The sequence below is a fragment of the Drosophila erecta genome, unplaced genomic scaffold (genome assembly GCF_003286155.1).
Source record: "Drosophila erecta strain 14021-0224.00,06,07 unplaced genomic scaffold, DereRS2 tig00000021-arrow-pilon, whole genome shotgun sequence".
In the NCBI taxonomy this organism is placed as follows: Eukaryota; Metazoa; Arthropoda; class Insecta; order Diptera; family Drosophilidae; genus Drosophila; species Drosophila erecta.
Genome location: NW_020825198.1, coordinates 19,429,102 through 19,443,286, shown reverse-complemented (window position 1 = coordinate 19,443,286; position 14,185 = coordinate 19,429,102). Strand labels below are relative to the sequence as shown.

Below are 14,185 nucleotides of genomic sequence, written 5' to 3'. Positions count from 1 at the left end.
AGTATTTTGGGAATTTTTCACTCAAAATTAATTGCATTTTAATAGTAGCTAGTATTTCAAAAAACTTGTGCGCTTATTTGCACCGGTAGCAGGCTTCTCAGGCTCGTCGTTCTGCTCCCCAAAGCTCCATCAAAAAGTCCTGCTTAAAAATGCAATAACAGGAAATGGCTACGACGGCAACAAAATACAGGAAATTGAGCGCAAAGAAATATGCTGTATAAGAGATGAAAAAATGAAAACGCAAACGAGACGAAGTCCAGGCAAACAAACATGGCCGTCAGACATGGACATATGTGTACAGCTGCGGTTAACTAATTAGGAGATTTAAATTCAAATACACAAGTTTTCAAAGTGCAGGATTCTATTTATTTATTTAAGATAAATATTAAATATAGAAATATAATACTTTTAGAAAGTACGTTATGCATACTGAGGTAAAAATAGCAAAACAGCTATAATGAATAAAACAAGTTAATAACGAAGTACAGAGCAAATGAACTTGAATGAACGTCTCTATAAAATGGCAACTCGATGCAAGGCAACACAGCTTGAAATACTTTCCGTTTTTTAGTTATATTATTATTTTTTAAAATGCCACTAGAATCGCCACCCCTGCTGTGCGCCTGAGGCATGCAAAACGAGCATGAGGCGAAGACAGGTGGAGAGGTGGCGCTACGGGTAAGAGCCTTTTGCCCGCTGGAAGTTGGCCGTATGTGCTCCGGCAATTTATGTCCAAGGTGCGTGCCACCGAAATGAACCGGTGAACCTGGACGTTACGCTCGTTTCTTGGGGAGAGTCCTGCAATTGACCAACCTGTGTCCCTTTTGCTGGTTCTGCGCTTAACGTGTTGCCATTAAATTTTATGGTCAGCCTTCCTCCCTTCCTCCCTTTGTCCGTGTTTGCATTTTGCTCAATTTTGTCGCCGCAGAACATAAAAAAGGAGTCAGGATGGGCGGAAAAGAAGCGAAGGAATATTGCACTGCGGACGACATGTGAAAACATATTTTTATGGCACCCCAAAGGGTAATTGGACATTGCACGGGATATCCTGGCTGGCTAATGAGTGTGTTGAGCCTTTTTAGATAATTAATTGAGAGCTTTTCAAATCATCTGTGAATTATAATGGCCACACAATGAGGCAACGAAATGAAGTGTGATTGCACTAAAGAGCATGAATTCAAAGAGATTAATTCAAACAGAGTTAGCGTCGGAGTAAATCCAAGACACATCATTGAAATATCCTTTCAAGATGGTTATAGTATAATTTGTATAATTCGGGAATATTTGTTTCATTGGCTTGAAGTGAAGCCAATTGTGCCGCACTTCATCCAACGAAACTTTGACGGCTAACTCGCTTAATGCGCGGCTTAAGCCAAACTACGAGTAAGACATATTGTCTGTGCCAACTTGAAAGTGCGAGTAATTAGTGGCACTTGAGCAACTACTAGGCTGTGGTGATGCGAACATGCGAAAGGACACATCCAGATACATAGCTGGATGCTCCAAAAGTTGTGCAGAGCGTGGCAGTCAGGCGGGAAAATTCAGGGTTTAAGTACCTTAGCCTACCTTCTTCTTTCATCCGTTTAAAATGTAGTAAATTTATTTATTTAAAATACTCATTCAATATTATTAATATCCAATTATTAGATTTTGAGAATTGCAAATATTTAGAAAACATCTTATGTCAATTTGTTATTTTTTTAGCTTTATGAATATTTATTACCTTATGAAAGGGCGCTTGTTTAAGGCCACTTTTTGACAATCCTGTTCCTCAAATCCCTTTCCAGACCAATCAGCCTGGTGCTGGAGCCAATCCTGAAGGAGCCCGGCGACATCTCCTTCACGTGGCTCGAGATCCACCGCACCAAGAACGCGCTCCTCCAGCAGTTGGACCTGCATGTGAACGCGAGCGTGACCACGGGCATGGGCTCCCAGACCTCCTCCCAATCCGCAGCGGGCTCCAACACGGGGATTGGGGGGCTGGGCACCAGTGGGTCAGGATCTGCAGCCAACGCCGGAGGCTCTGCAGGCGGAGCAACGGCCAACGAGACGCTGAACGAGTTCGGCTTCTTTCCCAAGGATTCCGACTGCGAATACAAATGTCCTGAAATTGATGCATGCATTGCGGCCAGCCTGTGGTGCGATGGTAAGTACAGATTGCCGGTCGAGGCCACAGGCCATTTCTCAGGGAGTTGCTGAATGTGGTTGCCCATGGAACCACTGCATGCAAAACAGTTCGTGGAAGTCGACGTGGCCAAGAAACTTTCGTGTGTTTATCAATTTGGGTCAATGGGCAAATACCTAACATAGGAGTTGCCATGCCAGGAACGTGAATTATTGAATGGCGTGCGAACTCTTACCTCAAATTCAATAATCTGCTTCTAATAATATAAGTCTTGGGCGAATTAATAGCGCCTAAGGACCTTAGTTATGCCTGGTCCCAAGGATTCCACTCTGGCAAGTTTCATATCATCGGAAGAGGCCGGGATCTCTGTCCCGTCCTGGGGCCCTGCACTATTTGTACGTGATTTGGCGCTGAGCCCTGTGCTCCGGGCTATCCATTTGCAGCGTGCCGCCGGCAGGGAGCAACCAAAAATTTCACTTGTGGCTGGCTTGTCTGTTAATTTCAAAGCGGGCTGTCCACGTCCTTGTAATCAGGCAAAGTTTCCCGACTGCTGCACCAGGCTGCACTGCACCACTCCTGCTGGTTGTCGGTTGCTAGTTGTTAGTTGCTCCGTTGGGCGGTTGTCGTTGTCGGCGGTTGCTGGTTGCTGGTTGTTGGCGATTGTTGGCCGACTGGCGGGATGGCTGGTTGTTGGACAAACCCGCAGCAGCCAAACCCCGAAATGTCTTGCAGAAAAAGTTTATGCCAGTCCGGCACCAGGCCAACACAAAATGGCCGCAACAGCTGGGCGGACTTATTTTCAATGCACTTGCGAGCTGAAGGCCGGAAAACACAGATGGAATGTGGGAAAGTGTATAGACTAGGTAATACCGCGCATTTTTCTTGACTTGTGATTAATGTCATATATTCTCCTCCAATTTAGGTAATAAATTCTTTGTGCCAAATATAAGTTAAAGACTAAAAGTATAAAATTGCACTGATTTTCCTGCACTCTACTTACACTCCAGAAGCCGTACAGACTCTTTAAAGTTTGCGCCCAGGGAAAGATACAAAAAATACAAAGGCTAGCCTGGGCTTTGCCTTTTAGCTTCAATTATTTATGGGCAGCCAGGCGCGCCTGCATCTGGAGCTGGTTAACCGCAAATCCAGGGCATTAAGCAAGCTCTCGGACCCCAAGGGCCACTCGAGTGACACTGCATTCAATTTGTAACCCTAGAATAGGCCACCCAGCTGCGCTGCTCCTCCCAAAACCCAATCTGCTTTCAATTTTTCAATCAGCGCCTGTACCTCTATCTCGGTACTGAATCTGTTCTTACACTGGGAAAAGAGACTTTTCAACTATTCCGTTCGCCATATCGATTTGAAACTAAATAGTATATGCAAATATAGAAAAAAGGTAGAACATGAAAAGGGAAAGATATCTTACCTCCACCTGAACACCGCAACTGAATCTTTTAAAATATAACTCAACTACCAACAAGGCCAATACTTTTTGTGTTTGGCTTCAAGATGAGCTTATGGACTAGAAGTGAAGGTATTTTCTAAAAGTGTCCTCGTAATCTCTCCTTTTCAGGCCACCACAACTGTCCCAGCGGGTTCGATGAGTCGGAGGAGGAGTGCGGCACCGCTCGCAAGTTGCTGGAACTGCCGGGCGGAGTTTTCGCCGCTCTTGGATGCATTGCAGCAGCCCTGACCGCCTGCCTGATATTCTGCATGTTCGGGCTGATGAGGAAGCGGAAAAAGTCGGTGGTGCAGAAGGGCGCCGGAGTGGGCGGCATGGGCGGCATGGGCGGAATGGGCGTGGGCGGGATGGGCGTGGGCATCGGGTTCATGAACGGAGCCAGCAACGGCAACGTGTCAGCCGCCAGCATCGGCACCCTGAAGAAGGACTTCAAGAAGGAGGCGCTGTACATCGATCCGGCCTCCTGACACGGACTACAGCCGGTCGAATATATCCACGTGGACCGGGAGACCACCGTGTGATATGTTGCCGCCGGCTGTGGCATCCCCTATGATCATGTGGAGCTTTCCATGGAGCTGGCCTGACCGATGGATCAGTCCGCTGATCCCGTTCAAAATCTGGCCTGGAGATTTTAAAGATACAGAGTCGTCGCCTGGAGGTATGAGAACACTAAATGAAACTACATTTTAAGCCGATAACTTTTTCTAAACGCTTCTGGGAGGAACAAAATGCGCATTAGCGAACTTGTGTGTATGTAGTCATAAGGAAAATAGTGGTATTGAGTTAATTATGTTTTTTATTGTGTATTTATTGTTTCTTTTTAATCTAAATAATTAAAAAAACATTGAAGGAGTCAGGACTGGGCACTGTATGAACTTATTTAAGGCATAACTTTGCAGAGAGGGTTTTTAAGTTTTGACATAAACTAAATTCAAAAACATCGAACTTTATGTTTGAATCTTTCAATATCAGAAAATGAACTTTTGAATTCAAGCTAAAAATCTTTATAATTGCATACATCAGAGGTTTCCAAATTAAAATCAAGAAGTACATGTTACACCGATAATAAAAATAGAAAAGTCCAATCATAAGGAGCATGCATATTAAACAATAAAGTCGCACACAACTTTTAAAAACTTAAAATGTTCGAGTAATATGAATTTACTTATCGACATATGGTAGCCCGTCTGGACCTTTACAAAATTATTTCAATTCCATTAAGAAAGTTAACAACCCTTTATTTCATAAGACTACATACGCAGCACAAGGGAAATACAACTATTGTAAATTAGGTACCTTTAAACCAGTTAGATCAGCTAGAGAGCAACAATTCGTGGGCGGTTCGTAGATGACTTCGGCATATTTACCACATAGCACATAGCACCCATTAAAGGACATTTAGCAACTAAATGGAAGATCATGAATTACAATGAAATTGTACAGAAGAGCAACTCAAAGAGCAGATCCCTAAGCGTAGGGCCCATCTGGCATTATTTTTAAGCGTCTAGACTAGGCATAAATCTGTTAGCAGCATTTGGAAAGGAGTGGGGAAGGTCGAGGGTAATCTCTACAGTGTTGTGATCTACGGCATGCACATACTGAACTATGTTTAAACACTATGTTTAAAGTCGAAGCATTTACATGGCGAGTACTCACAACCGGAGGCGTATATTGTATAGGTACTAGCTAAATAGTCAACTAAGAGGGCAGCACTTTTCTGTTATTATCGTACAGCACAAACATAAGCAAAGGACATCACCTAGTGGTTTATTATATACAAGTCGAAACGGAAAGTTAATTAATGCAATTGTTATTAATGAATTAAGTAGAGCTCCAACCCAGAGATATGTTCACTGCACCTTAATCGAGAGAACTGCCAAAGGATTATTCAAAAAACAATCAATGTAAATATTTCTGTCGAGCAATTAGTTGGTTTGCGTCAGCATTTATGTTCGTACTTTGAACACAAACCGATTCCCCTAAGTAGCTGCAGTGAGTATATTCCTAAAGTTAATAGACTTTGTAAAAACTACATGCAAAGAATAATAATAACTGTATGCAAAACTACCATTTAGGACACGGCTCATAACCCATATAAACAATCAAACTTTTGGCAGTTGCAGTAGGATTAAGCAAACAACACCAAGAAGAAGCGAAAAAAGGACATTGGTACTTTATTTTATAGACACTGAACTAGGGCAAAAATTATAAAACTGAATACTGAGAGCAAAGCAAATACTGGGTGCAATGGGAATTTTAAAAATTTAAAAACCTCTGCCCATGCAGGCAGAGTCCACATCCATAAAAACCCATTAAAATTTCAACTGCAATCAAACTTTGCCGAAAACCAAGTGTATAAAAAATATATGATTTAGCCAGCATAAAAAGTAAATGGAGATATATACATAAATTAAATCAAATATTTTCGGTTGGCATTTTTTGATAGCAAATAACCTAAATATTTATAGATAAAAAGAAAGCAAAATTAACAAAACGCACTTTGTACAATTTAATAAAAAACGAGGAGTTATTATTTCCCGACACAGCATAGCATACACATAGGATATTTTACACACATTCGAATAAGAAATAAAATAATACCGAAACATATATGAGAACGACAAGAAATTAAATGAATTAAAAACGGCGCATAGGCCAAAAATGCATTTTTACTGCCGCCAATTGAGAACATAACAAAAAACTAACACACGGCCGGCAGGGCATTTAAATAGGTAGCTTTAAGCCCAGCTGAAAATGCTGTAACTACTTCGTTGGCCACCATTGTCACTCACAAAAACTCACATCTCAATCATCAGTTCGGTTCAGTTCCTTCTCTCAACCAAACCAAACTATGGAAATTTCTGTGCCAACTGTGTTTAAAGTAGGATTCAAAGGTAAAATACGAGTAAGAGAAGAGCAGGTGGAGAAATTGAATTATGACCGCACATAAAACATTGCATATAATTTATTTGAAATGTTCAAAAATAAAGTAGACGAAACGAGAAGAAACTGTGCGCGATGGTAAATAATAATAAAATACAGACAGCTGTGTAAATAGTCAAACTGCGTACAGTCTACGCATATTAATTAAAAACACAAAAGGTGACCCAATGAGACGGAGTTTGGAAAACGAGATCATGTCTTATGTTCGATTTCTGAATTCAGCCGACTACCATCTTTCCTTTCCTTTACTTTTATTTTCTTTTCTTTTCGCCGTTTGATAGCGTAAGTTTCACTTGTATGATAAATAAAACTAAACCAAATATTTATATAGAGATATTATACGTATATGAAAAGGAAACCTTAAGTTAATGACGCACTGAATCAAATAGATGAAACGAGTATTTAAAACCAAGACAATTGAAACCAAAAGGAACTTTAAGCAAAAATAAAACCGAAGAAAAAATGAAACCCAAACAGAGCACCTCTTACTATTAGTCGAAAATACAGCCGTGGGTGGGCGGGCGTTTGACTTGCTGGGGATTGGGGAATGGGGTGTTTTGCGGGTGTTTTGTGGGTGGAATGCCAACTGTTCCGTTTGACGCTTGGGGGAAAACCGTTGGCCAAACTAAGGCGGACTCAAATCGTGTCCAAATAGCTGGCAGTCAAGTAGGCCACAGATTTTGATTGCCCGCATCCGGGCAGCAATCGGTGGACATCCCCGAACAGCGAGCGAGATGCTGTTAAAGCCAAGCCGGCAGCTCCAGGCGTGTATTCTCACCGGTCGGAACTCGGATTGGCCGTGGGATCGGGTTTTTGGTATGGCCTTTCCGTGCACCCCGCCTCGCCCAGTGAACCCGCATAAAACATAAGCCACCGGCCTGGTGCTCGTGTGGTGTGTGCGCTATATGCCGCAGATTCATGCTCCTCCCTCGGATTCCCCAGTTCTGTGACTCCGTGCTTATGGCCGGCAGCTCTGTTTTTGGCCCTGGCAACTCTGGCCTGCGGACATACCCACAATGGCTTTGATAAGCGTGGGCGACAAAAGGCCAGGAAATCGCTAACGAGACGCGGCAAGGGGTTTTTGCAAGGAATTGAAGAGTGTTTGATATCAAGGTGAATAAAAAATGAAATTCTATTGCAGCACAACATAATATGAAAGTATTGCAACTATTCTTTTTCTTGGCTTAATTTCTCCTTTTTTTAATGTATTTTAAAGTTATATTCCCAAATTTGGGTGGTGCAATCTACCACTAAATTAATATGCCCATTTTTAAAGAGACTATAAAATATATTTTGAAAGTATTCAGTACAATATGTCATTTTATTTGTATTTATTAATTATATTTAATATTTGAATTGCATTTAATTAATGCTTAAGACTTAAAACTGCCTTTACACATTTAAGCGGATGTATTTAACAAGCCAACCAATTACCATCGAAAGCCTGGCTGCATCAAATACAATTCCGAGTACTGGGCCAATATATTATATACGCATACCAGCCACAAGCTCACACATGCAGCTATTTGTATTTGCACCTAGGGCCAATTGCAGTTGTTTACAATTGAGTTGGCCAGCTCAGCGCAATCGGCACAACCACAAAAGGACAGTTGGCAGCAAAAACCATATCAGCGGACTGAAGATACTCTTGTAGCCAACTTACTGTGAGCGACCACATTTGGACAGCAGATAAACTTAACATGAAAACCGTCAGCCAGAAACTCGCCAACTTTTGTTTTTAAATCGGAGAAAGAGTCTGATCATTCGATAGCTCAATTATCTCAGTCGATTCGGATAATCATGACATGCAATAGGCAACCACTTTGCATGTTTTATGCTGCTGATTTTCTTGGTGCTAATTGCAGAAATACCTTTAGTTGTTACCATACAAAAATAAGACATGTGCCTCCAACGCATTTCATTTAAATTTTATTTTTATATTTTGCCTGGTTTTATGTTGGGGTTGGCGTTTTTCCGTTTTTTGCCATTGTTATCGAGAAATTTACACGAATTTTCAACTTGTTGCTGAAATAAAAAAAGGTTTATAAGTCTAAACAATCAGTTTTTTGTCGGTCCTAAAAAGTGTGGACCTATGCAGATAGTTGTGGGCAAACGCTTTAGTACGACAGCCGTCTGACGCCAGTCAGTGGACAAGTCAGTTACAGTGAGAGTAAGAAGTTATGGCACCTGAAAGAGGTAATTTAAAGTAATATATTATATGACAAAACACGCCAAGTGAGGTTATTTATGCCAACGGCAAACATTTATTATTTGTTCAAGTAAATATATTATTTAAAATATATTATTATTTGTAACCATAAGAAATCCTACGTAATATATATTTTAAAGGTTTCTGCACTATCGTAAGTACTAATCGTACCTCAATTAAATTATTTAAATGTATAAGTAATCCGCTCAAGATTTCTTTGAGCCACTGTGCATAAGAGTCAACAGCTGAATAGAGGTCAATGAGCTTAGCTTTGTGGACAGCAAGTGCGGGATAGATGGAACCCAGCTCTTGTAGAATCTTTAGATTTGACTTTGGCAAAAATTAAACTTAGATCCAGAAGTTGGAAACCGAAAGAGGCGAGAAGCCAGAAATCGAGAAGAGTCTCTTATTATGTTCGAATGGCAAAAACTAATCGATGGAAATTACAAAAGCGGGAAGGTCAACTTTTCGACTGTCCATTTGGGGAGATAAGTTCAAAGGTAAACCTGTTTTTAATTCAAATTCTCTTCCCTATGAAAAATTTGAAAAGCTGTTAAAGTTCTTCTTTTGCCAACGTGGTTTGGATCGCAATCAACATGTTCTTTTACCAAAAAATACTATTAAGGTTGGAAAACCAGCTGATCCAATAAAGGATATTGAAACAAGTGCACAAAATTTAATTTCCAATCGCGGGGAATATAGACACTATGCTGTTTGGACGACCTAAATAAATACATATGTCTAAGTAGATTAATGTCAGATGTCGGGTAACAATAAAAATGTTGCCACAGACAAATGGGCTACAGTGACGTCCACAAAATCAGTCAGCCCGCGAACAAAGAGCGTCTAAAGAGCGAATAAACAGAGCTGAAGAGAGTCGAAGAAAATGGTAAAAGCAAACAGCGGTAAGCCGCCGCTGCCAACGTCTTAAAGTTGGCCAAAAAGGCGGCCAAGTGCCCCCAGGAACATTCAGTCAAGCCGCGATCGCCGAGCTCTACGGACGTCTATATCTCTAACTATTCGAGTCGTGAATCGGAGTGAATTCAAGTGCCGCCCGGAAAATTCTTTCGGCCAAGAAAGGTCTTCGAAAACTAAGTTCTCAAGCGATTGTGTTTTTGTGTAACTGACATTGGATGTCTCTGAACGCCGAGCGATCGTACAAAATGAAGCTGCGCGATGTGGAAAATGCCTTCAAATACCGGCGCATACCGTATCCCAAGCGGTAAGTGTGATCTCCACCCGAGAAAAAGGCGGCGGAGAAAAGATTTCTTTCACTCGAGAACGGAGTTCGTTTCAAAGAGGAAATGCAATTGAGTTCCAGTTTCAGTTTAATTGAAAACCGGTCATAATTGCCATTGAAAGGCCCGAGAATCGAGTTGGTATATCGAAGATTGCCCTCGCCTGAGCGCAAAAGATTACAAACACTCTGCTCTCGATTCTCCATAAAAAGCGCTTAACTTTCCGTTTTTCGCAGCTGGCTAAAAGTGATAGCGTTTCAGGGTCGTTGCATTTGATAAATGCAATTAAATAAAAACTCCAATTGCTGGCCAGAGCAGTTCAAACATTTTTGTTCGACTTTAAGTATTGCCAGCAAGTATATTAATTGCAGCACTTCTACACTTGGAGAAAATCGTGTGATGAAAATAATATGTTTGTGGTTCTTTCCTTTTATTTGGATCTTAACGATTTAGATCGGTTAGAGACCGCGACGGTTAGAGTCCACTGATAATATAAATAAAATATTATATAAAATCAAATCATTGATTATTAAGAAATTACGAAAGCTGAGCTAAGTTCTGTATCAAATCAAAATATGATCAACAATTTATAAATTTAATTATTATTAAATTAAATTTTCTTATTATACAATAAAAAAAAACTTTAAAAAAATGTTTTAATATTTGGAAAACTTCTAAAAAGCCAGATTATAAACTTAGTAAACTTTAGATTTAAATGTTTCAAACAACTTTTCTGTGTGCACTTGCGGCTAACGTTTTTTGAATCTCTGCTCTAGTTAAAAGCTACAATCTTGTTTCTATTTTTTATTGCGTTTTTTTTATTTTCAATTCTTGTCATAATTCATTTGATGTAGCAGCTTGGGGCCGCAGATGAAAAGGAGGAAAACCACAAAAGCCGAGCTCACTTAACTATTTCAAGTAGCCAAAAGAGCCGTGTCTTCCCACCGTCCATTCCTACCACTGCATTGTTTGGGCCTGCATTTTTCGGTGTTTGTTCTGGCCTTTTACAGAACCCAACTCGGCTCAGTTCGGCCCAAGTCAGCTCAGATAAAAGTTAAGAGCCCCGTCTTGACTGCCCGCTCATTAGTCGATGGTTGGTGGTCGACGGCCGGCGGTTTCTGCGGCGCCCATAACAATTTTGGCTATTAAAAGGTGTTTAGGCCGAGATCTGAGCCACTGCGTCCGCTATTGGGCAAGATTCGCTCTTTTTTACGTTTGTATGGCCAAATTTGTTGCAACGAGTGCGTCGAGATGTAAACTAATGATATACTGACTACACATGTTATGGACTAATTGGCTTTTGGGAAACTATTTTTTGTCGGTTTTGTTGATTTTTTAAAAGGGTGTGAGAATTTGCTTTTCATTAAGGCAAAACGTGGTAGAGTCATGGCTTACAGATATTTGCCTATAGTTGCAAGGTCTAGTAAATATTTGTGGCTTTGGTTCAAGATAATGGAAAATTCGTTCAACAAATGAAATGGTTATGTAGACCATTATCATTTTCCCATTTTTAAATATTTGCAAGATATCGAAGTCAAATATCGATGTTACTATTAGGCCCCTTTTATTCGCGAAGCGAGGCCTATATCCCGATTATTTGCAGAACAAATTATTACATTAAATGTATGAATTACTGGCATAAATTAAACACATGGCTTAAATGTAGATATGTGATTACCGCTGGCTGAAGCATAAATTTCACGCTCATTTTGACAATTTTATGCAGCTGCAAACTCACAATCAATCAGTTGGCCACTCAGTCAGTCTGCCAATCAATCAGGTAAACATTTATTTTTTATCCATTTCCGATTGCCAGGCGACTTAGTGAAAAGAGTAATCTTACCATTTGCACAACAAAATAGTGCAAATATTTGAATACGGACATGATTTATCGCAGGAGATTCGAATTCGAATACAAATCCTGCAGAGAAAAATAAATTCCCAGCCAAATTGATGCATATACTTGCGTCGTTATTTGCACAATTCTTTTGTACGCTCTCAAATTGATATTAATTAATGAAATTAATTGGGTTTGCTTAAATAACTCGCCGACAGATGTTTGGCAGCTTCATTATCCGAACACGCGATAAATGAGCATACGTAGCAAATGAGTTCGTTGCACCCAGTTGAGGAAAATCTGTCAAAATCGATTCGAAAAGTCAATGACAATTATACGCTCAGTGAGTGGAATGAAAAACAGTTATGCAATAATTTCTTCCGAATTAGCATAAATTACGTTTCTGATTTGGCTTCCATTTGGATTAGGGCTTACCTAATACAAAACTCACTCTTGTTTTCACTGCAAGCTGAAGCGTGACAAAAATTTTAGAACGCCCCAAAAGTGGGTAAAAAGTGGGGAAGAAAGGGAACGAAGACTCAAGCCCGGCTTGAGAAGACTGTAGCTGGCTCTTCGCTGCCAGGCCTTTCTTCTCACCAATTCTTCTCTCTCTCTGTTACCAGTTTCTTTCTTTCTTTGGGCGCCACGATATGCAGTAACTCACTCTTTGGTAATTATATTCAGTGATGTGATTTGTTTTTCTTTTCTTTATTTTCTTTCGAGTTTTGCATGCCGTTTTGTTTTATTTTGCCTGTCTTTTTGCAATGGTAATGATGCATATTGGGAATTTTACACGCTGCCGGTGGCACACGGGAAAGTTAATTATTGCTGTCCGTCTGCGGCGGGTGGCAAATTAAAAAATAATTATTAACAATACATTTGCGCAAAATTTTATGTTTTTAAGCTGCAATTAATAATAATATTTTTCCTTACACACTTAGACATTAAGGAATTTAAAGCTATAGGGCCTAATATTTGACTTTCACTCTCCTTTTACCTGTTTTTTATGGTTTACAAATGTCTACGAAAATACTATTAAAAAAGAATGTTACAAGTGAGTTCAGCTTAAGGATTTTATTTTCCGCTTACACAATCTTGTTTACACTTTTAAGATTTTCGACAGTAAACTAAAGCAAACATTCATGTCCAAAGCGATACATTCGATTAAATTACTTCTATCTTTTAAACTAAATGTATTTATTTATTATAATACAAATATTTAATCTGAAAAAGGGTTTTCAAAACTATTAGCTGTCCCACAAACACATTTAGGTCTTTAATGTGGAATGTTTACCCTCGCAATTATATTTTAAAATAGTTTAACCAGAAACCAAAATTTTACAGAACAACGAGAGCACACTTGGTGCTTTTAAGCCCGTATTTTAAACAATTTTCCAACAACTTCACACCTAACCCGCATGATCGGGTGAAACTCTAGGCCCTCTGCCCACATTAGGCTCCCTTTTTCACTGATAATTTCGCACGCAACTTTTGGCAAGTGAAAGCCCACAAAATATTCACATGTTTTGTATACATTATAGCAATTTATGACCGCAGCCGTTTAGCACCTTTCAGAAGAGATGACCAGCAATTTTACTGGGCCAATTTGGGAGAGCAACAAACGCCCACTGGTAGTCCCTAACTATGTGGCTGTTATTAGTTGGCCATAAAAACAAAAACTTCGGTTATGCCTGTGTGGACATCAAAAACAACGCCCTCTCCCACGACAGAGTTTTTCTACATTATGTAAAAACGGTCAAAAGCTGAGTTGTGTGGCAAACACAAAATGCAAAAAAAATTCGCATTATTTTTAGCTAGTATACAAGTATGTATTACGGAGGCTCTATAAGAAAGCCAAAGCTGATTAACACAATCATGTGAAAAATGTGCAACACTTTTCGGCTAAAAATAAAACAAGTGCAAAGAAATACCCAGACGCAGCAGACAAGTGGAAATTATGTGTATAGCTTTCACTTAATTTACAAATATGGGCTTTGGGACAGGGGGCGTGGCCAGCAATGCGTAACAGCCAAGTAATGATGACACTGATGAATTTTCGTCTTCTGACGGACTTCAAGTTGCAAGTTTGCCAAGTGTAAATATGTAGGTGGCCAAAAGGTGAAGTTGAGCGAAAGGTGGAGCTAGTTTGGAGGTGGATCTAGTTCAAAGTCATTGAACACGGCGTTTAAAATGAAATAGTCATGGTAGTAATCAAGGTAATATTTTGTATAGGTGTAAGTTGAGGGACCTGACCATAAATGTAAAAATCTAGTATATCCATGCCATGCCTGTATTTTCAAGGGTATGAAATAGCTAATACGACCCAGCTAGCGCATCTTTTCAGCTCGGACAAATGACCATCAACTAATTT

The 14,185-nt window shown here is 40.0% G+C and overlaps 2 protein-coding genes across 9 annotated transcripts in view; both read left to right on the top strand.

Annotated features, from left to right (window-relative positions):
• Positions 1-6,064, top strand: part of LOC6545512 — a 66,830-nt gene extending 60,766 nt beyond the window's left edge. Inside the window, exons 13-14 of the mRNA XM_001973290.3 lie at positions 1,788-2,146; positions 3,699-6,064. Coding sequence (XP_001973326.3) covers positions 1,788-2,146; positions 3,699-4,054 — 715 coding nt within the window. The 3' untranslated portion in view covers positions 4,055-6,064. The remainder of the gene's footprint in view (positions 1-1,787; positions 2,147-3,698) is intronic.
• Positions 6,065-9,638: 3,574 nt separating this feature from the next.
• The window catches only part of LOC6545510 (heparan sulfate 2-O-sulfotransferase pipe), a 39,739-nt gene continuing 35,192 nt past the window's right edge, over positions 9,639-14,185 (top strand). For 4 of the 8 annotated variants that reach the window (XM_015157510.2, XM_015157502.2, XM_015157506.2 and 1 more), the window contains exon 1: positions 9,641-9,961. In XM_015157510.2, coding sequence (XP_015012996.1) covers positions 9,873-9,961 — 89 coding nt within the window. In that variant the 5' untranslated portion in view covers positions 9,641-9,872. Of the gene's footprint in view, positions 9,962-14,185 lie in introns of all 8 variants that reach the window. The other 4 variants (XM_001973288.3, XM_026977881.1, XM_015157504.2 and 1 more) reach the window with 3 other exon arrangements.